Source organism: Nicotiana tabacum, chromosome 12, assembly GCF_000715075.1.
Source record: "Nicotiana tabacum cultivar K326 chromosome 12, ASM71507v2, whole genome shotgun sequence".
Lineage (NCBI taxonomy): Eukaryota > Viridiplantae > Streptophyta > Magnoliopsida > Solanales > Solanaceae > Nicotiana > Nicotiana tabacum.
Genome location: NC_134091.1, coordinates 106,442,885 through 106,469,115, shown reverse-complemented (window position 1 = coordinate 106,469,115; position 26,231 = coordinate 106,442,885). Strand labels below are relative to the sequence as shown.

The 26,231-nt window shown below is 34.6% G+C and overlaps 2 protein-coding genes across 2 annotated transcripts; one reads left to right on the top strand and one right to left on the bottom strand.

The window, feature by feature from the left end:
- The first annotated feature begins 2,487 nt into the window (after nt 1-2,487).
- Nucleotides 2,488-6,661, top strand: LOC107783694 (uncharacterized). The gene is made up of 5 exons (XM_016604708.2): nt 2,488-2,955; nt 4,527-4,620; nt 5,307-5,344; nt 5,423-5,558; nt 6,150-6,661. The coding sequence occupies exons 1-5, from the start codon at nt 2,581-2,583 to the stop codon at nt 6,563-6,565; spliced, it is 1,059 nt and encodes a 352-aa protein (XP_016460194.1). The 5' UTR covers nt 2,488-2,580; the 3' UTR covers nt 6,566-6,661.
- Nucleotides 6,662-12,776: 6,115 nt separating this feature from the next.
- On the bottom strand, nt 12,777-22,613 carry LOC107783693 (putative late blight resistance protein homolog R1A-3). Its single transcript, XM_075226789.1, has 3 exons — nt 21,910-22,613; nt 13,619-15,831; nt 12,777-13,219 (listed from the first exon to the last, which is right to left on the bottom strand). The coding sequence occupies exons 1-2, from the start codon at nt 22,345-22,347 to the stop codon at nt 13,627-13,629; spliced, it is 2,643 nt and encodes an 880-aa protein (XP_075082890.1). The 5' UTR covers nt 22,348-22,613; the 3' UTR covers nt 12,777-13,219; nt 13,619-13,626.
- Nucleotides 22,614-26,231: the final 3,618 nt, after the last annotated feature.

Genomic DNA, 26,231 nt, shown 5'->3' with positions numbered 1-26,231 from the left:
AATAATTAAAAATATTTATTTAATAAATTTCCTAATATTTAGGAATACTCATTTAATTATTCTCCTACTATTTAGGACTTTAATTATCTATTCCTTCTAATTCTACAAGTCGTGCCTTTTCAAATCCATGTAGATTTAGTAGTATTAAATTTCATGATCTTTCAATTACCACTAGGAAAATTTCTGAAACTTTGTACTCCTTATATGTTTAAGATGATCTTTTAAGAAAATTATCTTCACTTTCAAACTCCATTTAGTTTTAGATTTAGGATGATTTTTCACTTTCTACGTCCGCTTAAATTTAGAAGTATTAAATTTCAAACACATTTTATCTTAGGAAAGTTTTCGACCACTTTGTAACTCCTTTTAGTTTTAGGAGGCTTTTAAAATAAAATTTTGACTCAATTAAATTTCAAGCACTTTCGTTTTATACTAGAAAATTTTCAACCACTTTGTACTCATTTTAGGTTTAGATTAAGTTTTTTATAAGTTATTAGGCACTCCTTCCGTTTACTTTTACTTGGTACGTTTTGACTTTCCACGCCCCTTAAGAAATAATAAATGAAGTGCATAATTTACCATGATACCCATATTAATTGATGCATATTTTATTGAATTTGAAAAAATGATTTGAAATGAGTAATAAATAATATGGGTATAACAAAATTTTTTTTTTGTCTTCTCTTAATATGCGTAAAGTGACAAGTAAAAATAAAAATCTATTTTTAGTATACATGCCAAGAAAAAGTGAACGGAAGGAGTGAAAAATAAGCACTTTGAACTCCTTTTCGTTTTAGGAGTCTTTATTTTTACCTTACATAAATTTTTTCCTGCTTCAATTATATATGTAATGCTTCTATAAAAGAAGCTTTACTATTCTATTATTTTTATCATCAAAACTTGCATAGTTTTACTTTAGGAAGTGTCAAAAAATTTGCAATGAACAAAATAGTCATTTAATTATTTTTTAAATATTTAGGACCTTAATTATTTCTTAAATATTTAGGACGTCAAAATTAATTAAATTTTATGTATTAAATTTTTTCCTATTCTAATTATGTACTATACCTTATTTGTATAAGAAAATCATGTTTTAGAAGCTTAAAAACCATATATTACAAATTCATATTAGGCTAAGGCACGTAGGCCAAATGCCTTGAAATCTTATTTTTAGTTTCGAACATCATTTTTAGGTTTAAGAGTTTTAATTATTATAGTTCTAAAACTTTTTAAAACGGGTAGGCACAAAATATATTTTCACATTTCAATCAAATATTATTCCTATGATATTTTTGTATAATGGAGCAAGTATTTGAACAAATTAAAGGAAGAACTACTAGAATAAATCAAATTCCTAAACATTGTTAACACAATTATCATTTAAAACTTATATTTTTTGTTAATTCTTATATTATAACGTAAACGCATCTTTTGAATAATGCTTATGTCGTTTTTAAAAATTATTCTCATTAATACGAGGTAACACCCAACGAACGTACAATAAGATGCAACACACATACTTTGCATCTATCGATACTATATTAAAAGCATGAAGCTCCTTAGTAAAATTTTATTCGTATTTTTTATTCTTTAAAATAACTTTTATATTAGAAAAAGTTATAATTTAATTAATCTTCTATTATTTAAAATTTTAAAATCAAATAAAATTTTAATTATTAATTTTTTTTAATTATTTTAACTATATAGAAACTCCTAATATTTAGAACTATACATCACCAACAAATTTTCTTTCGCATATTTGACATAAAACTTTACTCTCCAAAATATTGTTATTATATATTTTTTTTATCTAACATTAAATGTACGTACAATATTTTACTCTTATGATTAATATTTTAATAATTTACATGTATTTTTTCCCACAATAATATACATGCATTCTTACTTTTAATATTCTTTATTTGCATCTACTTTAATATCCATTATAATTTTACATAACTTGTTCTTTTATATAAATTTTAATTGATTGACGCGATAAACACTTACGGCTGTTAAAATGACTTATCCACCGAGGGGCAGGGAAACACTATTTTTCTTTCAAACTTTACTCTCCAAAATATTGTTATTATATATTTTTTTTATCTAACATTAAATGTACGTACAATATTTTACTCTTATGATTAATATTTTAATAATTTACATGTATTTTTTCCCACAATAATATACATGCATTCTTACTTTTAATATTCTTTATTTGCATCTACTTTAATATCCATTATAATTTTACATAACTTGTTCTTTTATATAAATTTTAATTGATTGACGCGATAAACACTTACGGCTGTTAAAATGACTTATCCACCGAGGGGCAGGGAAACACTATTTTTCTTTCAAACTAGAGCAGGTCAATGAAATTAAAATTTAATTTTCCCGAAAATTACTTTCCAAGAAAATTCTTAAAACAAAGCAAAAATTAATTAAAATTAAAAAGCGTCGTATTCCTTTCATAAAAAAGAAAAGGAAAAAAAACGACGTTTGGGGTGATAAACCACGTCCTTTTAAGGGCCCGTTTGGTTGATTGGACAAGGAGAGAACTTTCAACTAAGCCATTCTCCGGCAATGTTGCCGGCAACAGTGTTATGCACCAAAGCTAACTTGGCATTTGGCCATCAATTAGTCAGCCATGGAAGACGAACTGACTTGGCATTTGGCCACAATACGAAAAGTTCCAAGACTAGTGCACACTTTGGGTTGAAGCCCATAGTGAAAAGGCTTCAACTAGGAAGGCTTTGTATTTGCAATAGAGCTCGCCGGAAAACCCTTTTTACCACCGGAGCTGGTGGCGGTGGCGGTGGCGGTGGCGGTGGCGGTGGCGGTGGAGGAATGGATTCAATTCTAGAAAGGGATGAGAAAATAAGGAAATTGACTCAGGCTATATTGTGGAGTGCGGAAGGCGTGTACGTGTTGTGGCTCTTCTTACTTCCCTATGCACCTGTAATGTACTACTTCCTCTGTCTTTAAATCCTTTTCTTTCTTCTTGAATCACTGAGTTTTACTAAATTTTATTGTATTTCTAGTTATAAGAGATTGTAACTATTTGAAAAATCTGAAATCAGACACTGAAATTTAAATAGTTTGATATAGCCTAGTTGCAATACTGGACTCTTCATATGAGCACTCAAATTAACACATTTCGTTCAGAGGTGTATCCACGATTTAAATACTATGCATTCAACTTTTGAAGATTTCAGGATAAACTCATTATATTTTTAAAGTTATGGGTTAATATCTACTATTTATGCAATTTTAATGAATTTTTACGTATAAATTTTTACTCCACGTCGAAAGTTATGGTTTCAATTGAACCCGTGGCAACACACGCATACGCCGCTGCTTCCGTTAGCTGCTTTTTAGCATCTGTTGGTGTACTGGTGATCATTCTATTATGGATGTTTTAGCCTCTCCGAAGCTAATACGGCCTATGTTGTGGTATTTTTTGCAGTGGAGTATATTAAAGCCAGCGTCTTTTTGTATCTTAGTTGCTCATTACCATACATTATCTTGTGTTGGTTTCATTGTTATCTCAACGAGCTGAAAATTTATGGTTTCGAACATAATTTTTATTTGAGATAATGGGTGTTCAACAATAACTTTGCGTGTATCATTAGTTTCTCTATATAAATAAGTAGTGTAGTACTCCAAATGTAATGGGTGCTGAAGCATCCAGACCTATCAACATAGATCCGCCATTGCAATCATCGCCTCAATGCCAAACTAGTTGGGTCAACTATATCAATCTTTTATATCCATTCCATTTTTTTCGGGCTTATTTCATTCCAATACTACTTACTTTGTCTTTTAAGGCAATTGAAAATATAGTTTCACTAAGTGTATATCTGAATATTTGATTGCGAGGCTACTCTTCACTAGTTTTTAAGTTTGTGTCTCCCACGGAGTATATCTATTAGATACTTGGAAGTTAACTTTACCATTTTCCAGAAGTAAAAAGGAAACTAGAGATACATTTCACTTACAAGCAAATTCTTGAATTTTCTGAAAATATTTCACATCATAGTCTGGAGACTATCATTTGTATCGCAGTGCTATTGCGCCTGCATTTCATGCTATTAGAATCTATTTCCCTTTCTGTTAATACTCATCAAACTTCAGAACTCTGTTTAGATCCAGATTTCTTTCTTTGGGGGGTGGTTGCTAAAGGAGTAAATGAACAATACGTTTAGAAGTTTAAATATTGCCTCAAAGCATTAAGATTTTGTTGTAGCTCATTCTGATAGTTACTCATTTTCCCATAGCTCCCTACAGAAGTAGCATTTACCTGTCCATGGTTGTGTATCACCTTTATAATTGATGATGTGATGCACGTTAGACTTCTAAATTTTGTTCCTCAACTTTTGCACATGATAGGAACAATAGAAGTATATATGGTTTAACATTCCTTTTTTGCCCAAAGGCATGGACTTCTCTTTGGTGATATACCTCCATAACAAACAATTCTGAATTTTCTACTTCCATATTACTTGAAAATATGTTGATATGTAATGCAGGGAGATCCAGTGTGGGCAATCAGTTCAGAAACAGTCAATGATCTGATTGGTCTCTCCCTCAATTTCTTCTTCATTCTGCCTCTTCTGAATGCTGGTATGTTGAAGTCTTATTAACTGTATCGAATTGGTTTAATTCAAAGATTTCTGTAGTAAACCTGCATTCGTCTCTTGTCAAGAGATGCTAATTTCATCACTTCTTTTTAGCTGACAATAGGTGCCATAATTGACACTCATCAGAAACAAAAACATAGTCTATCGGCTTTTTTTATATGGTCCACTTCCCCTTGGTTATTCATTGATAAACCTGCTTTATCACCTATATTTCTCAATGTTGAAGCATGCCCTAACTAGAAACATTGATTGTTGAATAATCACTGTGTCTTGGCCTTTACTATAGTTATTACTAACTCTTTAAAGGTTGGCTTAATTGAGAATTCTATTTCAACTTCGACATCCTTTTGATATGTATGCTTGTGTCATTCACAATGTATACATACTAACATACCAAACACTTTTACATGACTTTTAAGAATATATTCTGTTGTTATAGCACTTAAGCAGAACCCTTTCGGTGCACTCCATATGTTGAATTTTCATTTTATACCACTGTGTCTCAAGTCTCAACTTAGTCCTGCTTCTTTTAGATGCATATAAATTTAAAAATTAAGCAGTTACTGATATCAGTATTGTCCTTATATGACTTTCCATGTCGGTTTTCAATCTGTCATTTACCATAAATTTGGCATTGAACTTTACGCAATGCACCCTTTGGCAGAGTAGGGGGTGTCCACTTACTGGAGGCACCAGTGCTTCATCCGGTAACTACTTTGTAAAATACAAATTTATTAATTGGCATGGATCTCGTTTTTAACATTCTTCTCTGATTTTTATTCCAGATGTCTGAAGGACTGTTTAATTTTGTAATTGGCTGGACTTTCATGTTCGCTCCTTTACTATTCAGTGATCGCAAGAGAGACAGATACAAGGGATCACTAGATCTTTTATGGGGCCTTCAAATGTTCCTCACAAACAGTAATGCACTTTTCAAACACTTACTTTTGATTGTGGCCAAAAATAAAGTCCTCCATCCCCATGGAACTCTCAATAAGTGTCTCTCTGATGAAAATTAGGATGATAAATGGTATCTGTATAATATGATTTCCTGAATATACTGGAATTGCTTCGACCAAAATTTCTCAGGAGCTAAATTGAAAACTTTGTCATTGACTAGGAGTTTAGGCGATTAAGATGGCATGGCTATTACTCCCTCTGTCCATTTTATGTGATGGTATAAGCATGGAGTTCAAGAAATAAAGACTTTTAAAACTTGTGATCTAACTTCATTTTAAACTGTTTTTGGATATAAAAAGGTGACATTAGAAAAGGACAGTGTTCACATAAAATGGGACAAAGGGAGTAACTATTTGCATTTACTTTTCTAAAATTTCTCTTGCTCATTCAAGAGCTAGATATTCTGACACACCTTTTCTCTTCAATGTTACAAGATATTTTCTCTTTGCTATCTTTGATTTTCTGCTTCCTTCAAATGCAACTCTTTTCTTTTGTGAATAAATTTTGGTTTGACAAGAGACTTATTAATGAACTTTTTGGAATTCGATGCAGCATTTTTAATTCCGTACATGGCTATTCGGCTAAATAAGATTGACTCAGAGTACCCTCCAAGAGCAACATCTCAACTGGGTTCTATCATGACTCGTGGTGCACCTATTGTTGGACTGATTGGTGGAGCCGCCTGCCTGCTATCGACATTTTGGGCCATTTTCGGAAGAGGAGATGGTGATTTTGGGAGTATATCTGATAGATGGGAGTTCTTGCTCGGCTATCTATCCTCTGAAAGACTTGCTTATGCCTTCATCTGGGATATTTGTCTCTACAGTATATTCCAACCTTGGTTGATAGGAGACAACTTGCAAAATATACAGGAAGATAAAGTCGGCTTAGTGAGATATCTTAGTTATGTTCCAGTTGTTGGCTTAGTTGCTTACTGCCTTTGTTTGGATACCCAAGAGGAATACTAGATAGAAGTTAATATATTTTGATGACAATCCATGTATTTAATACCTACATAATTTTCATATTCATATGTTCTAATTGATGGTTCCATGCAAAAGAAAGGATATTTTCTTCCACTTAATGTTATGTCACTTCTTTTTCTCTCCTTCAACCAAAGTTTTGTTCTTTAACTTGGATGTGCTAGTTTAGCAAGAGGCGGATGATGAAAGTTTATAACACGAACTTTCATAGTAGAATGTAATAAGTTTAATTGTAATGATAAGTTTCAAGCCTTTGGCAATATTTTTTCCCCAAGTACACACAAGTATACGTAGTTGGCAAGTAATAAAATGACTCAAAAGTTGGATGGCAAACCCACAAAGACTTTAGATTAACTGTCAACTAAGCAACTAAAATTGAATATTTGTCCAAGGTAATCTAAAGTGATGTTTTTCTACTAAACTACTATTGCAAAAATTAAACTAGTACTTAACTAGACTATCAAGAATGCTTGATTGTGATTGGGTATTAATCAACGGAGATGAAGATTCCAAGGTAGGAGTCGGTTTATTAATCCTATTGAGTTCATAGTATCCAAATTATTTGTGGTTGCTAGTTGCATAGGCGGATCCAAGATTTGAGCATGACGGGGCACCATTGTAAGCATGCCAATTACTAGTGATAAAGTTCGGCGTGTAACTCTATAAAAATATAATGAGTATGATAATTTATCAACAAAATATAAACTTTAAGTTCTCTTTTTGGCTTTAAAACTCTTTGCAGAAAGCAAAAGTTTGATATCAAATTATTTTGCTATGTTAATATTTTCAAAAGGACAAAAAATTACTCAAATAAAATTAAAATTTACTCAAATAAATTTACTGTTTCAACAGAAGAAGAGTCTCAAACTCAATAGTCGTTGCCAATTTGGACGGTCAGAGTCGAGCTCGAGCAAACACAGAATAAGGTTAACAATCGTTTGAAAAAGTTTTTTTTTATTTTTTATTTTTGAGCAGAAGGGGTTAGTAGAGGATTTTACTTTTGTTTGAAAAAGATAGGCGAGAGTCAGAAGGATTACTTTTGTTTTTGAGTTTGCAAAGGGTTAAAACTTTAGGTTGACTATTGTGTACAAGTATTAAAGAATTAAAAAAAAGAAAAAAAAACAGCAGACTACTAAGACCTAAGACAGGAGTCGGGTTTCAACCCTGGGTCCATTAAGTAACTGAAGCACTCAAGCAGGCTACAAAAACCATCACTTCCGTCCTCCTTTTGTTGTTGAGGGGGCCATGAAATTTATTTAAGGGGTCCTCTATGTACATACAAATACATATAAAATATATTTACAGTATTTTTTTCGAGGCTAACGGATTTCCGTGACCCCACTAACCCTAAGGTAAGTATGCCTCTGGCTAGTTATCCGGATCGTTTATATGAATTGCATGTTCCAACAGTACTATCCGTCTATCTATAATATATTAATCCCATATTCCTATGGTATTGAATCATCATGAACGAATTAATCACGACATTCAACTGAGCGAGACTGTTAGGTATATTCCTATCCTAACCGTGAAATCTTTTTAAGTACCATGGGTTCAGAAACAAGCCCTCTAATTCTACTCTAATTTAAACACGGCCTTCCTAAGCATAACATAGACAGTATGGTGAATTGGTAACTACAACAATTGACAAGTCAAAACTAGAATTAGAGAAACAAGTAAAAATTGACAATTCGTATTAATAAGGATGCAATTAACAAACTTTCATATTTATGTCAACCACAACCCAAAAAACAAAGAACTAGCCACTCATAGTTATGCTAATGAACATATTAATGTTTAAAAGCATAAAACTAGAGAAATGAAGAAAAACTCTGACTTTTGGCGCCCAAATTGCTCCGACAACATTTCTCCTTCCCAAAGGTCGAACTCCCTTTAAAAACTGAGTTTAAGAACTATTTGTATGTGTAGGAATATTCCTGACTGATTTTAACCAAGTCCAACCAGTTGGCCTCAAAAATGCTTTGAGTGCGCCGGCGCCGCACTGAAGGTGGCACCGACTTTGGGTGCTCACTAGGGATAGCACTAAAATTGAGTGCTATAGTTGGTGCTGGACTTCTCTCTCATCTCACAATATTTTATGTTATTTTCTTGGATAACACTTTAGTTTTATCGTACCAGTACCAAAGAAATATTTGGAGCACAAATTATATATTTTGTGTATGAAGATTTTACTGGGAAAACCCGGAGAAAACCGAAAAACTCAAGGAAAACCAAGATTAAAAAATCCGAATTTTGTTGGTTTGGTAAATGAAAAACTCGAACCAACCCGACATAGGTACCCCCTCATCTTCTAAGTGCATGGTACTTTTTCAGTGTAAGAAACTATTCTTTCGAGTTTGAAACGCGCTTGGATTATGTTAGCAGATTAGTGTTTTTTTTTTTTTTTTCAATTCCCAGATTAACTGGGAGTTGTATTTCATCATAGCAGAGGAATACAAGAGGGGGATACATCCTTACCTCCAAAATCCAGGATACAACAAAAGAATAATAAGCTATCCTTCACAAAAACAGGCATGGTGAACAATTCTTGCATCCCATACCCCTTACAGAGAACTAAATTAGCTAACAAAAAAATTGGCCTTATCAAACTTTGTTCTAACGCTAAGCATTTGACTCTTATCCAACTGAAAAGGTCCTTTAGCTCCTTTAGGAAGCTGCTGAAAGGTAAAGAAGTATGACTCTATATTAGTTGAGGATGCTAGTTTAGCAAGGTAGTCCGTCACTTGATTTGCCTCACGGTAGCAATGCAGTGTGTTGACATTTGCTTCGTCTAGCATCTGAGATGTACTTTCAATTAAGTTATTCATTTTGTAATTGTTGGCCCTTTTTTCTTTCAGCATGTTAGCTACAATCAAAGAGTCAAGTTCCAGGCAAAAATCTGTGTATCCATTTTGAACACACCAATTGATTCCAAACCATGTTGCTTGAGCTTCAATGTAGTTGTTACATTTGCCTTGAGTTGAAACAGAGAAGGCCATGATTAGATCTCCCTTGTCATCCCTGAGAATTCCTCCCATACCAGCTTTCCCATTTTCTTTAATAAAGCTTTCATCAGTATTTAGCTTAAGAGAGCCTTTTTCCGGTTTATTCCAGATGACAATAGTAATCTTTTGGACTGGTTGTAGCTGTAGCATAGTGTCGCAATACATAGCCCATGGAAGTGAAATATTGCAGCTGGGAAAGGCCTTCGAAACTGCTGCTCTAATTATCCATAGTACTTGCTGCTCCATTTTGAGTAGGTTGAACTTCTTTTGGTTGCCATATTTACACGGGCATCTTTCTTTCCAAATTATCCAGCATATAATAATGGGAGCAATTTGGATCACCAACTTATGTACTGCATTAACTTCCTTACCTTACCACCAATTGTTAATAGTATATCTAACTGACCTTTGGTGATGTATTATTCCGAGTGGTGAACCTATTAGTTTCCAAATATAAGTAGCTGCATCTCCTTCCATGAAAACATGATCAATAGTTTCCGTTTTAGGATTACTACAGCAGTTACATCTGGAAACCATTTGTTTACCAAAGTTGATTAACACATCATCAAATGGTAGTTTTCTATACCATAATCTCCAAGTAAGAAACGAAATATTAAATAGAATGGAAGAATGTCATACCTTGCTTAGTAACTGCTCCTTAGGTGTGCTACTTCTGATAATTTGCATAGCAGACTTGTTGGAGTAAGTTCCATCTTGCGTAAGGTCCCAGTAAATTTTATCTGGTGATGTGCTCCTCCCTATCTCAATCTCTATTATGTGCTGAACCATAGAGCTTGGAAGGATATCATGGACTTTATTGATATTCCATTCCCCATTCTGAATAAAGTATTTGACAAGGATCTTCAGATTTTTATATGTACCCGGGGCTAGATTTGCAAGTGAACCTTTAGAAGACCAATTGTCCCACCGGAAACTACAATTCTCTGAGTTTATTTGCCACACCATATGAAATTCTGCGTTCTTTCTGACCTTAGTCAGATACTTCCAAGAGTGAGAATTATCGGATGCCCATTGTTTAGCAGCTGGATGTGCTCTAATACAATATTTATTCTTAAGAAAGTTAGCCCACATAGATGGTGTAGTTCTAAACCTCCACCATCTTTTTGTGGCTAGAACGTCACTAATGTCTTCCATTCTTCTAATTTCTATGCCTCCTTCATCTGTAGGATAACATAAATTCTTCCAAGATCTCCAATGATATTTCTTATGATCACCATCTGTTCCCCAGAAGAAATTGGCAAAGTGTTTTCAATGAGACGAAAGGTTGCTTTTGGAGGGCACATAGCAGAAAGGGTATAATTAGGAAGTGATTGCAATACACTGTTAATAAGAACCAATTTTCCTCCATGGGAAAGTAATTTTTCATGCCAACCATTGAGTCTTTTTATCACTTTGTGAACCATGTCGTCAAAATAAGCCATTTTCTTTCTGCCTACATAAATAGGGCAACCAAGATAGTTAAAAGGGAATTGTTTGTCCATGAAACCTGTACGATCCCTTATCCTATTAATTCTGAAAGCACATGTGTTAGGAGCAGTCACAAAGAAACTTTTATCCCTATTGACTAGTTGGCAAGAGCTTCTCTCATAAACGTTAATCACTTTTATAATCATATTAATAGATGTGTTATTACCACTACTGAAGATAATAATATCATCAGCATATGCAAGATGGTTAATAATAGCCCCCCTGCGAGGCATAGAGAATGGAGTAAAATTGTCATTTAGATTAAGATTATTCAGAGATCTTGAGAGGACATCGGCAACAGGAATAAAGAGAGATGGGGATAATGGATCCCCTTGTTTTAACCCCTGTGAGGAGGTAAAGAAACCAACTCTAGAACCATTAATGATAATTGAATACCACACTGCAGAAATAAGATTGTGAATTAAATCAATCCAAGATTCTGAGAAACCATATCTCCTGAGAACTGATGTGACAAAGGACCAAGACATTCTATCGTAGGCTTTTGCCATATCTAATTTGATAACAATATTGCCCCCTGAGTTCTTCTGGGAGATATTATGAAAAATTTCTTGAGCAAGAAGAACATTTTCAATGATTAATCTATCCTTTACAAAGCCAGTTTGGTTGTCACAAATTAGTTTTGAAAGCATATGATTAAGTCTAAGAGAAAGTACTTTGGAAATAATTTTGTTGGTGAAGTTGGAAAGGCTGATAGGCTTGAACTCTGAGAAATTTGTGGGTGCCTCAATTTTTGGGATTAAAACAAGGCAAGTATGTGAGTAGAACTTGGTAAGGTTTTTACCATTGAAGAAATCCCTAACAAAAGCAATAACATCTTTCTTGATAATATCCCAACAATGATGAAAGAAAGTACCATTGAACCCATCCGGACCAGCAGTGCTATCAGCACTAAGGCTGAAGATTGCTTCCTTAATTTCCTCTTCATTAGGGATAGCTGATAGCATGATATTATCCTCATCGGATATGCAATTAGGAATACAATTCAAAATATTAGGATTGATGGTAGGCTTAGGGAGATTGAACAGAGATTTAAAATGTTTGACAGCAGCTTTAGCAATATTCACTTAGGATTGACAATTCGTATACACCGAGATTGAACAGAGATTCAAAATATTTTTGCTTAGGTTTGACAGCGTTGTTAGTTATCTGTTAAAATACGAATTGTCTCGCTCAGTTGAATGTCGAATACACCGAGATTGAGATTCAAGAATTAGGTTTTCTATTGCTAAAGAATTAGAGAGTCTCTCTGTTCACTTAGGTTTGACAGCGTTGTTAGTTATCTGTTAAAGCTGTTATAAAATTTGGTATACACCGAGCTTTTCCGGGACATTTTTGTCGGCCTCAAGTGTCATGTCCATTGTGTTGTATGATAGTAGTCCAGCATAGACGTGTTGACGGATCCTGTTCGACTTACATTTCAAACCAGCAATTTGAATATTAGTATTCTACTAGTGGTGTAAAAACTCCTTAGATAGAACACTAAGGATGTATTGGACATTTTTGCCCTTCATTCTTCATTTTACTAATCTGTTTTGGGACAAGGCAATCTTGCATTGGTGACTGTAAAAACTCAGTTGTATCAGTAGTCTAAGGATCTTCAACCGTTTTAGCCCAACATTTAGGAAACATAAAGGCTCATAATATAAACTTGTAACATCATCCAATTTAAAACATAACCAGAATCATCTCAAAGATTAGACATGCTGAATAAGATTCATAATCAGGTAATCTAGTTGGAGTAAGGTGTCTTTCAACACTAACAGTGAGACATGCTTATTAAGCAAAGTAACAAACAATGAAGTAAAACAATACAGACACAACAAACTGGAAACAGGCAAACAGTAATTTTACAACTCAGAAAGAAAACACTCCACCATGATTAGGACCTCGAAATACAACAGACCGAGTAAGGATTGTTCAAGCCGACAGTGGAGCGCATTTATTTAAACATTTCTCCAAAATCATGGAGACAGACTCATTTTCGAATGCTTGACTATACAAAAGACAAACAGGCTTCCTTTATTGAAACAATCTCATCAGATGAACGGACTGCAGAAAACATGAAATGCGGTGACACCATATCCATGACCCAGGCTCCCAGAAAGGTCAATGTCCTGATTCTTCCCTGCAGAAAGGAGGAAAACTGGTGCAAATAAGTTCGAAAGAAACCACTAAATCATTCACAGTAATCCATCTACTATAATAGTACCATAGAAGTCCATCTACACTAGAATAAAAAGAATGGTATTTTCTATTCTGAATCATGGTCGATCTGTTCGTATAAGTAAAAGCAGAGTGCATTCAGAATGTAAGTTGAAAGAAATAGTCTTTCACGAATTGCTATATTAGAAGAATGCGAATAAATTACAAAAGATACAGTCTTACACAGGCATTCTACTAAATGAGATAGATGCAGTCACGGAAAATATATGCCAGCTGGAAAAGAATGTAGTCGTGCAAACAAAAGTTTAATGAAGACTATCATAGAGATTTAATCATTTTAATACAAATAAATTCGACTGACCTTTCAAATCATTTTGTGGCCTTGGATCCAGCTTCAGGAGGGAATATGGTGAAGTTGAATTTGATGCTTTTAGATGTCTTCCTTTCCTGTATTTCTTTTGCAGATTTGACCACTTTGCTTGTATTCTCCAGCCTCATCTCTTGAAGGTTAGGTATATTAGCCAGCTCAAGTGGCACAGCTTCGAGCTTATCACAGGAGATAAGAACAAGGTGCCTAAGCACGGGGAAGTTAATATCTGAAGCCACCCAAGATTCTAACTCTGATCTTTCAATCCACAAGACCTGGAGTGCGCTAAATCCTGTCTTTGGCTTCCAGGAATCACCAGCGAATGCGTTTTCTTTAAACTTTAGAACCTCAAGGGATTCCAACTTCCCCAATTTATCTGCCTCACTCCAAGCAAACCTTGTGTTTGTCAAAGTTAACTTCTTCACGGTACGTACAAGTTGGGAGAATGTTGGAGGGAGGTGAGGTGCTTTATTCATGTAAAGAACATCATTCAACAAATTCAATTGTTCCAGGCACTTAAGCTCTACAAGATTGTTGATTCCACCCTTGTAAGCACCAAGAAAAGCCGCCATTTGTCCTCGAATGCTCAATTTTTTCAGATGACAAGCCTTTGCGAGCACTTCTTTCTCACAACTTTCTGGTGCAACCATACAAAGAGTTTGTAGAGAAGAAGCTTTACCTGATGTCGTTGCAGTAGGGGGTTGCAATTTTGCAGGTATGTTGGTGTGAAGATGCCTCAACTGTAACATGTTCCATATGTCTGCTTTTACATCAAGGGTGGACTCTGAGGTACTTGTATTAAGAATAAGAGTTTGTAAATTCCAAAATTTACCAAAGGTCAAAGGAATGGCATTGAAGTCACCTGAGATAGCAATATATCTCAAATGAAATAACTGGTTAAAATCCTTAGAGAAGAGAAACTTGAGGCATTCAACGTCCAAGACCCTGACAAGCGGAAATGCTTTGTGGATGAGTTTTATGTCATTTGGAGTCAACCCGTTGAATTGTTTTTCTTTTGAGGAAAAACAATAGAAAGATCTAACATGCTCCGTAGAAGGTTTCTTGGAGAGAAAGTCTTTCAGATTAGAGGGTTGAATGCACAATCGACGAGATTTATTTGGGTCTTCAATAGGAATAGCTTGATCAGGTGTTAGACTGACTTCTTGAAAAAGCCATTTGTTACTAGCCTCCTTTTTGCAGAACTGATGCAACATATCGTGAAGACGACAAGTTTTTATTTGACCATCAGACCTCTTTCGCTGCAATATCACTAAATTTCTATTGATAAGATCGTTCAAATAAAACTCTGCTATCTCCTCCAGAGTGTACGATTCCTGCGGTTTTATCAACCCCTCCGCTATCCACAAGCGAATCACTTTCCAAGAAGGGATATCAAAGCCTCGAGGAAAGACACCACAATACAGGAAGCACGTCTGCATTTCTTGGGGCAAACGATCATAACTCATCTCCACAAATTTCAAGCAGCTCTCTTCGTTATTCCCATAAAGATGCTGAGGCACATTTTTCTCAACTCTTATCCAATCACTTGTGTTCGGACGACCTCTTAATGCTCCTGCAATAACCACTACTGCAAGTGGTACTCCACCACATTTTCGTGCAATGCTTTCTCCATGTCCTACTAAATCATTAGGACAACTTTTCTTGCCAAAAACTCTCTTTACCAACAACTCAAAACTTTCTTTTGGAGTCAAAAATTTCAGATCGTGAGGATCTGGATTGGCATAAGTAGACAGAACTTTGTCACGCGTTGTCATCATGACTCGATGCCCCTTTTCGTTTTCTGGGAAAACTTTCTTTACATAATCAATGACTTTTGTTTCCCAAACATCATCTAAACAAATGAGACATCTACCTCCTTTCTTGATAAAACCGGCTATCACCTTAGCTAATGTGTTCTCATCCTCATGCTGATAATCTTCGGTGCGTCTTGTGAAGAATTTGAGAATATTAAGAAAAACATCCTTTATTTTGTAAGATTGGCCGACGTAAACCCAATAGACGCCGAAAAATTCATATGAAATTTGCGGATCATTGAAGATTTTTCTTGCTAGTGTGGTTTTTCCAAGTCCCGGCATACCCACCACTGGAATAATATCTAGATCCTCTGATCCTTCAACAAGTCGCTTGATCATTTTGTTCGCTTCCTCATCAAAGCCGACAACTTCATCATCCTCCAAAGAAGGACCCTTTACAAGATAATAAAAATGGAACATATCAGAAACAGAGTGAATAATCTTCTCAAGGAAAGGATAGGTGTTACAATTCCAAACCTCATGGTACAATAAGTTATATACGGTATTTATTCCAAACATATTATTTACTGTATTATCAAATAATACTTGTTACATCGAGTTTATCTAACATTTTCATGATTCTGTAAATCTTTTTGTTGAATTTTGACAAGATTAATGTGAACTAGTGTGAACATTTGAAGCCTCCTTTTAGGAAGAAATTGGTAGATGCACTTTTCATGCATTTACATTGCATGTTCACACTTAATATGATGTCATGCATGACATTATTAAGGTCATTTCTCTACTATAAATAGCAAGGGTTTTGTTCATTTGTAAACATCTCTCACTTGCCTTCTTATCTCCTAAGGCATTTGAATCTTCTTTCTCTCTTGTAGTATTTCACTTGTATTTTTGGAGTGAAATAAATTTGAGTTGATTGTGTCCGAGGACTAGGCAAAAAATAAATTTTGCCGAACCTCGTTAATTTCTGGTGTTCATTTTATTATTGTCTCATTTACTATTTATTAGCTACCTTTAGATATAGTAGTTGTGATTTAATCACTCTCTCTATATTCGGCTTCCGCAACAATTGGTATCAGAGCCAAGGTTCTATCTTAGTATGCTCTGTGGTTGCAGCATAGTCTGAACTTCCACATCAGAAAAGAATTACTTTGGTGTTCTGTACTGTCAGCAAATAAATAGTATCTATAGCAAAATAGGAGATAATAAAAATGAAGAGTCCACATCGGGTGTCAATAATACGTCGTTGGCATTTTCGCTTATGACAAGAATTATGTCAAATGCGAAATTTGCAGTTGAAATATTTGACGGGTCAGGACATTTCGGGATGTGGCAAGCTGAGGTTCTTGATGTCCTTTTTCAACAAGGGCTAGATATTGTCATAGAAGAAAATAGACCAGACAATATCGGAGAAGGAGATTGGAAGATTATCAACCGCAATATTTTTGGTACCATTCGATCTTACCTCGCAAGAGAACAGAAGTATCCATACACAAAATAAACTTCTGCAAGTAAATTGTGGAATGCATTGGAGAATAAATTCTTGAAGAAAAAAAGTAAAAATAAACTTTACATGAAAAAAAGACTGTTGCGCTTCACATATGTTCCTGGTACTACAATGAATGATCATATTACCAGCTTTAATAAGTTGGCGACAGATTTGCAGAATATGGACGTGACTTTTAGTAATGGAGATATGGCCTTAATGTTATTAAGTTCACTTCCCGATGAGTACGAGCACCTCGAAACTACTCTACTTCATGGGAATGATGAAGTGTCTCTCAAAGAAGTTTGTTCTGCTTTGTACAGCTATGAACAAAGAAAGAGAAAAAAACAAAAAAATGGAGAAGGAGAAGCACTGGTCGTGAGAGGTCGTTCTCAAAATCATATGAGAACGAAGAAAGGAAGATCCAAGTCAAGATCCAGACCCAGCAAAGATGAATGTGCCTTTTGCCGAGAAAAAGGGCATTGGAAGAAAGACTGTCCAAAGTTGAAAAACAAGGCCAAACCTAACAATGGAAAGGCTGTCATGGATTCAAATGTAGCTGATTGTGACGACTCTGATTTCTCGCTAGTTACAACTGAGCCATTCAAACCATCTGACATATGGCTGATGGATTCAGCTTGTAGCTATCATATGTGTCCCAACAAGGACTGGTTCGTTGATTTTCAAGAAGGAGAATGTGGAGTTATTCACACAGCAAATAACAATCCTCTTACCGCATATGGTATTGGTTCAATCCGATTAAGGAACCATGATGGATTGATCAGAACATTAACAGATGTTCGATACGTACCGGAATTGAAGAAAAATCTCATTTCTGTAGGAGCCCTAGAGTCAAAGGGGCTCAAAGTCGTTGCAGAAAATGGGATAATGAGAATATGCTCTGGTGCACTAGTGGTAATGAAGGAAATCCGGCGAAATAATAACATGTACCACTATCGCGGTAGTACAGTTATTGGGATAGCAACAGTGACATCCAGTGATGACAAGGAGGCAGAAACAACCAAGCTATGGCATATGCGCTTGGGACATGCTGGAGGAAAATCCTTAAAGATTTTATCAGATCAAGGATTGTTAAAAAGAGTAAAGACTTGCAATTTGGAGTTTTGTGAGCATTGTGTCAAGGGGAAACAAACAAGGGTTAAATTTGGAACAGCAATCCGTAATACTAAAAGTATTTTGGATTATGTTCACTCTAATATTTGGGGTGCTTCCAAAACACCTTCATTAGGTGGGAAACACTATTTTGTAACCTTTATTGATGACTTTTCCCGGAGAGTGTAGGTGTATACTATGAAAATCAAAGATGAGGTGCTGGGAATTTTTCTCAAATGGAAGGCGATGATAGAGACTCAAACAGGCAGAAAGATAAAGTGTCTTCGCATAGATAACGGTGGAGAATACAAAAATGATCTTTACAATAAGATTTGTGAAGATGATGGCATTTTGAGACATTTCACCGTCAGAAATACACCACAACAGAATGGAGTGGCAGAACGCATGAACCGGACTTTGCTGGAGAAGATTCGGTGTATGTTGTCCAATGCTGGCTTGGGCAAAGAATTTTTGGCTGAGGCAATAATATATGCATGCCACCTTATTAATCGTCTACCATCTGCCGCTATTGGAGGCAAGACACCATTTGGAAAATGGTATGGAAAACCTGCTGAAGATTATAAGTTTTTACATGTGTTTGGCTCAATTGCATATTATCATGTGAAAGAGTCAAAATTGGATCTGAGGGCAAAGAAAGCTATATTTATGGGGATTACTTCTAGAGTCAAAGGATACCGATTATGGTGTCCAGAGACAAGAAAAGTTATATTCAGCACAGATGTTACCTTTGATGAATTTGCCATAATAGATAAGGTGACATTTGAAGATGTCAAACAAACTGATGGTGCTTCAAAGCAGGTGGAGTTTGAGAAAAAATTAATTTTCCCAACATAGGGAGAAAACGAGGAAACAATAGAAGATTTTCCCCTGGAAGTAGAGTCAGTGGAAGGGGAGATTCCAACTCAGGAACCCCAACAACAACTTGAATCAATAGCAACCAGCAAGCCAAAAAGAACAATAAAGAAACTTGTTCGTCTCATAGAGACGGTGGCTTGTGCAGCCTCAATTGTAGCCTATGGTGTTCCTACCACTTATAAAGATGCAGTCCAAAGTTCAGAAGAACATAAGTGGAGGATTGCCATGAATGAAGAAATATAGTCCCTTCATCAGAATTGCACATGGAAATTAGCCAATTTCCCGAAGGGCAAGAAAGCAATTGGGTGCAAATGGATATTTGCAAAGAAAGAAGGATTTCCTAACCAAGAAGATGTTCGCTACAAAGCAAGATTGGTGGCCAAAGGTTACGCTCAAAAGGAGGGAATTGATTACAATGAGGTGTTTTCTCCAGTCCTGAAACACTCCTCCATTAGAGTTTTGTTGGCTTTGGTAGCACAGTTGAATTTAGAACTAGTTCAGTTAGATGTAAAAACTGCATTTTTACATGGAGACTTGGAAGAGGAAATCTATATGACTCAGCCAGAAGGATTCAAAGTTGCTGAAAAGGAAAATATGGTGTGCAAACTTGAAAAATCATTGTACGGATTGAAATAATCTTCTAGACAATGGTACAAACGATTTGATAAGTTTATGTTGCGGCAGAAGTACAAAAGAAGCAAATACGATCATTGTGTGTATTTGCGCAAGCTTGAAGATGGATCCTTCATATATCTTCTCCTATACGTTGATAATATGTTGATAGCTTCCAAAAGTCAAGAGGAAATTGAGAAGTTGAAGATTCAACTAAGAAAGGAGTTTGAGATGAAGGATTTAGGTGAGGCAAAGAAAATTCTTGGCATGGAGATAAAAAGAGATAGACATTCAAAGAAACTCTATCTATCTCAGAAAGAATACTTGAAGAAAGTAATAGATCGATTTGGCATGAATGAGAACACGAAGTTGGTTAGCACTCCTCTTGCTCCTCACTTTAAGCTTAGTGCTGCTATGTCGCCGAAGAATGAAGCTGAATAAGAGTATATGTCAAGAGTGTCATATGCGAATGCCGTTGGTAGCTTGATGTATGCAATGGTTTGCACAAGACCTGATATTTCACATGCTATCGGAGTTGTAAGCAGGTATATGCATGATCCAGGAAAGGAAAATTGGCAAGTTGTGAAATGGATTCTACGGTATATTTGTAATATTGTAGATGTTGGATTGATTTTTGAGCAGGAAGATAGTCAGTATCTGGTTGGATATTGTGACTCGGATTATGCGGGTGATTTGGACAAGCGTAGATCAACTACTGGTTATGTTTTCACTATTGCAAATGCACCAGTTAGTTGGAAGTCTACTTTGCAGTCAACGGTTGCTTTGTCTATTACTGAGGCAGAGTACATGGCAATTACGAAGGCTGTAAAGGAGGCAATTTGGCTTCAAGAGTTGCTTAGAGATCTTGGTATTGGTCAAGAAAACATCACACTATTTTGTGATAGTCAGAGTGCTATCCAATTAGCAAAGAACCAAGTTTATCATGCAAGGACGAAGCACATTGATGTTCGATATCACTTTGTACGAGATATTATAGAAGAAGGTGGAGTCATGGTGCAGAAAATTCGGACTACAGACAACCCTGCCGATATGCTAACAAAAGTAGTGACTGCGATCAAGTTTCAACATTGTTTAAACTTGATCAACATTGTTGAACTTTGAAGATTGGAGTTGAAGACACAATTAACATTGTTTAAACTTGATCAACATTGTTGAACTTTGAAGATTGGAGTTGAAGACACAATCAAAATTTATCAGTAAGAGAAAATTGCAAAAGTGGAGTCTTGCCAAGGTAGAGATTTGTTGAATTTTGACAAGATTAATGTGAAGTAGTGTGAACATTTGAAGCCTCCTTTTAGGAAGAAATTGGTAGATGCATTTTTCATGCATTTACATTGCATGTTCACACTTAATATGATGTCATGCATGACATTATTAAGGCCATTTCTCTTCTATAAATAGCAAGGGTTTTGTTTATTTGTAAACATCTCTCACTTGCCTTCTTATCTCCTAAGGCATTTGAATCTTCTTTCTCTCTTGTAGTATTTCACTTGTATTTTTGGAGTGAAATAAATTTGAGTTGATTGTGTCCGAGGACTAGGCAAAAATTAAATTTTGCCGAACCTCGTTAATTTCTGGTGTTCATTTTATTATTGTCTCATTTACTATTTATTAGCTACCTTTAAATATATTAGTTGTGATTTAATCACTCTATATATTCGGCTTTTTACACGATCACTAAACATATCACTTAAACACTTGTCTGTGTGTGATGCATTGGTCACTAATTTGAATAGATAGGCTTTGGATGCAATGATTTCGTAGTCAGATTTTGGATTTAAGAGTTTCTTTTTATCTTGAGTTCCATATTATTACATCAAACACCCATTTAATATTAATCTGTAGCTACACATTAACTCAAACCATGAAAAGCATCAGATCACTGGACTAATGACTCAAAAAGGAAACTTTTAAGTACTTATTTTTTCAGTCCTATAATTTCAAATGGGTTTGGAATTATAACACTCTCTTATCCATTAACAGATCAGATAACAACTTTCATCAACCTTCAAACCTATCTCAATTAAATAAAATAAATACATAAATACCAAAAAATTAAATTTAAAAAAAAAAAACAACCACACCGGATGAGTATGTAAAGTATGGTAAATTTTTCTATCATCAACCACTTTTAGGTTCTGATTTTTCCTCATTCGCGTGCATTCGTTCTTTTCTCCTAACAATTTCACATATTTTTCCTGCTATCTCTTTTTGTCTCGTTTAATTGATCTATACATTAGAAAGTAAGTCCTCTGTCTCAGTTTAATTAATTAAGTTTAAAGCCCTTTGTAGAGAATTGGCTTTAGACCATCAATTTTATTGGGTCGCCCTTGCACATACAACTACCAGATAGAGGGAAAAAGAAATAAGAAATGAAAAAGCTTTTTGGGTTTCAGGCATACCTGCGTTACCTCCTGGGAACCTTTTTTAGGTAGCTCAACAATTGGGCGGGCCTGAAGAGCTTGATTGGTTTTGCGAAGTTCCTTCACCTGCCCAAGGATGCCGTTGATCTCAGCGGCAAGATTCCTGACTGTAGCGAGATGGCTCACATGGAAGAATCTTCCCACTTTATTTTTCTCTTTGTGCAGCTTCGCCTGAACCAGGAACTTATCAATGGCATCCTCAGCTTTATGTACCGTTTTTTGAATCTCCTCCACCAACCTTTTCCACTGATTGCTATTGCTGTGGTATTTCACAGCATCGTCTAGGAATGCTTTTAAGTTTTTAACTTCATCCAGCAGATTTTCCAACTCTCCCTTTGCACCTCCAATTAGCTTTATATTTTCAGTTAATAGCTGCAATAGGTTCTCCGCCAGAAAATTCACCACTGCATCTGCCATCTTTTTTTCTTTTATAAGCAAGAATGTAAATGGGAGAGGAGAAGTTTTCAGAGGAATGCTTTTCGAGATCTTCACTTCAATGCAGCTGTATATAAAGAAATGTAGTAGTATGTGGGATAGAGTTGACTCGTGTTCAGAATTATGGTCTTTCTTTATTCTTATTTTTAATGCACCCAATGATAATTTAACAGGATTCTAAATGTCAGCTGGGTTGTCAAAAGAGACTTTTTGGATGGTCTTAACGTAATGTCACAAAATTGGCGTTCAGGTTCTCTATTCAAAAAATATGGGTATTCTTATATGAAAAATGACTCCGGATCCGCACAAGTTTTCTACTGGATTACATTATACATCAAAATCTATCCCCTTGTCATATTTTTGCAATTCAGGATTTCTCTATTAATTTGGTAGTGCAGATGTTATTATTGCTTTACCAACCTGTTAAGTTTTTTATTGACGTCTATCAGATTGTCATACTTCTACTCTTCAAAAAATTCTTTATCAGGTCGGTAGAGTCGATGTTATATTTTGTCTAGCTATCTGTTAAGTTGTTCATCAAAGTCTATTGGATTAACATATTTTTTCTGGTTTGTTTTAACAAAGTGTTCTTTGAATTTGCAACTTCAATTTCGATCAAACCACCCCAAATCTGCTCCAAATAATCTCATTGAAACAAAGCTTTCAAATACCAATGCAAACAATCCTCAATCACCAATTTAGTTGAGTAACACCAAATAAAAAAGACTCACTTTAATTTGTCTTCTTCAATACTTCCTAGGTACCAATAATGGAGTTTTGAGATTTTTATAGTAAATCACCAAAATTTGTGTCTGAATTAAATATTTAAGCATAAATTATCAATGTTTAAACGATTTTAACAATAATTGATCATTAACTTTTATTTACTATCGTCAAACAAGAATTTCTAATTTTAAAAATTAAAGAACTATAGTGTTCAAGTAAAAAAAAAAAAAAATATTCTGCGACCATAAAACGGGACATTCCGCCAAAACCATCACTCACGCCGTGCTAATTTCTGAAAAATTATTTGCAAGCGGATTCCATTACTGTGGGCTCTGGCCTTTCGATGTAAATGTGGTTTCCTTGGTACTTTCCTCTAGACTCTTCTTGTTTGTATTAGTTGACCAGTGTAAGAGTTTCTTGAGAATTTCTTTTTTGGAGAAAATATCAAAATCATCCTTTATGTATTGGGGTTGTTTTATTTGGTTCTTTGATATATTCCTGTTGACAGGTATAATTGTTGATATATGTAAAAGGTGACATATTCGATCCTCAATGTTACATCTAATAGAATTTTCATAAAAATTAAAATATATTTCAGTCTCTTTCAGTTCATCCAAATTGCATTTATGCCATTATGTTAAAATAATACACGGACTTTATAAATTTATGGACTTTATACATGCAACGGACCTAAAATTGGTTGTGTTTCCCCAAAATAGAAACAATAAATTTTACTGAAATTAATAATATAAAATTAATACATGCATATACATTAGTGGAATAAAATAATGGTTTGTTTACTACCCCTCCTCCCCACCTATTGGCCATTCCCTCTTTGATGACCGGTACATGTTTATTTAAACGGAGAAGGACCAAAAATGCTATCGAACAATTTGAAATAACTCAAAAATGTTCTTATTTTTTTTTTGTATAAAAAATATTCTTGTTGTCTCTATTTTGGATCATAAATGTTCTTAGACCGTTAGTCTTGCCATTAAAGGTGACATGACAGTCCAACTGGGTTAGATTTGCTTACATGACCATCCACCTAAGCAATTCACCATGACAAAATTATTTTTTCAAAAAAATTATTTTTTCGAAATTATTTTTAAAATACAAAATCAACACTTATTCCGAAAAAAGTAAAAACAATTTCGGAAAAATTATTTTTCCGCAAAAGTATTTTTACGGAATTTTTTTACTTTTTTTGGAATAAGTGTTGATTTTATATTTTAATAAAAATTTCCTAAATAAATAATTTTTCCGGAATTTTTTAACTTTTTTCGGTTTAAGTGTTGATTTTGTATTTTAATAAAAATTTTCGAAATAAATAATTTTTTCGGATTTTTTTTAATTTTTTTCGGAATAAGTGTTGATTTTGTATTTTAATAAAAATTTTCGAAATAAATAATTTTTTCGGAATTCTTTTTATTTTTTTTGGAATAAGTGTTGATTTTGTATTTTAATAAAAAAATTCCGAAGTAAATAATTTTTCCGGATTTTTTTCACTTTTTCGGAATAAGTGTTGATTTTGTATTTTTTTAAAAAATCCGAAAAAATTATTTTGCTATGTTGGATTGTTTAGGTGGATGGTCATGTAAGCAAATCTAACCCAGTTGGGCTGCCATGTCACCTTCAATGGTAAGACTAACGGTTTAAGGGTATTTGTGGTCCAAAATATAGACGAAATGAATATTTTGGTACCAAAATCAAACGGAGGACATTTTTGAACTATTTTAAATAGTTCAAGGACATTTTTGACTCTTTTTCGTTATTTAAACGGAGTATGTTTGAAACAATGCAGAGACATTTTAATTTCATGGGTTAAGTTATTATGCGAATACAAGGATTAAATCATAATCATAATGTAATGCACCTATATTAAATAACAGAGATTACACGTTTGTAGAATCAATAGTATTATGTTATTATTGATGTAAAGAATCTTAGTGTGGCTTTTAATTATTTATACTCTGTCAGTGTATCTAGAAATTGTAACAAATGGAGTATACAATTCTAAAAAGGAAAGATGCAGAACACGCAAGAGTAGAAAAATATACTTTATTGTCATAATTATTTTAAGATTTTAAGATGGTATATCTATTGACGTTGACCACTCTCAAAAGAGGGAAGACCTGGTGCATGTACCTTTTGGTTCTCTTATTCATTTGTAATTTGTATTACTTCGGTTTGCAGCATTGTATTACAATATTATATGTAGGATATAGGATATTCTTTTCGTTATCTATCTAGTGGTTGTAATAAAGTGAATATACCATTATAAGTATTACATAAAAAACATGAGTAATTGTTATTTAAAGACCTTTCTAATAACTGATTAGTGTTTACCCGTAAAACGATACAGTTGAATTTATACGTGGTTTCTAGACAAGTGAACTAATTTAATTCTGAAATAATGCGATAATTGATGAAATGCACAATACTTAGCCTTAAAATGTAGATGAAAAAACAGATATGACAGTTCCGGGAACAAAGTTTCTGAGTACAACAATGATGAGATAAAAAAGCAGAAAAGTAAGATTGTATTAAGCTTTGTGTGGAATGTAATATGAGGTTTGCCAAAAATTTCATGTCCCTTACAATGATAACTAGACTCACTATTTATAGTTGTGTCTAGGGAAGGAAGTCCTAGGATCGTGCCCCCTTTTAATGTAAATTATGAGGGTCATTGATGAAGATGTAACAATGAATATAAATGCCAAATTCTCTGTAACGGACCGTCGCTTTTAATGCTGCAGAATATTTCTTATTAAATGTTACCGGGCGCAGAGCATTTAATACACCTTTATGAATGTTATCCCTTCTGGTGACAAGCGGAATGACTACATTCGGTCTTCGGCCATCCCCGTCTAGGGTTCCACTTGTCTTTCCTTTAGATGACCACGTGTCATATCATATTTCATCTATACAGATAGTCCTCCGGCTTTTCGGTGACATAACTTTGTGTTACCGGGGAGTTGGTAGAAACACTCTTTTGGCGGAAATTTCAATAACTTCCTCTGAAGGCTTCTGACGGTTGATTAGACGCACGTCTCTCTGCTTTTAATGCCCCGAACACGTATCGTCCCACAATTCAGCAAAATTTTTGCTTTTTATCGAGGCAATCGTGGCTATGGATT

Coding starts and splice junctions, on each gene's coding strand:
- LOC107783693 (XM_075226789.1), bottom strand. CDS start 22,347: ATGGCAGATGCAGTGGTGAATTTTCTGGCGGAGAACCTATTGCAGCTA. Junction 15,832..21,909: donor GTTCCCAGGAGGTAACGCAG/GTATGCCTGAAA, acceptor TATCTTGTAAAG/GGTCCTTCTTTGGAGGATGA.
- LOC107783694 (XM_016604708.2), top strand. CDS start 2,581: ATGTTGCCGGCAACAGTGTTATGCACCAAAGCTAACTTGGCATTTGGC. Junction 5,345..5,422: donor AGGCACCAGTGCTTCATCCG/GTAACTACTTTG, acceptor TTTTTATTCCAG/ATGTCTGAAGGACTGTTTAA. Junction 5,559..6,149: donor TCAAATGTTCCTCACAAACA/GTAATGCACTTT, acceptor AATTCGATGCAG/CATTTTTAATTCCGTACATG.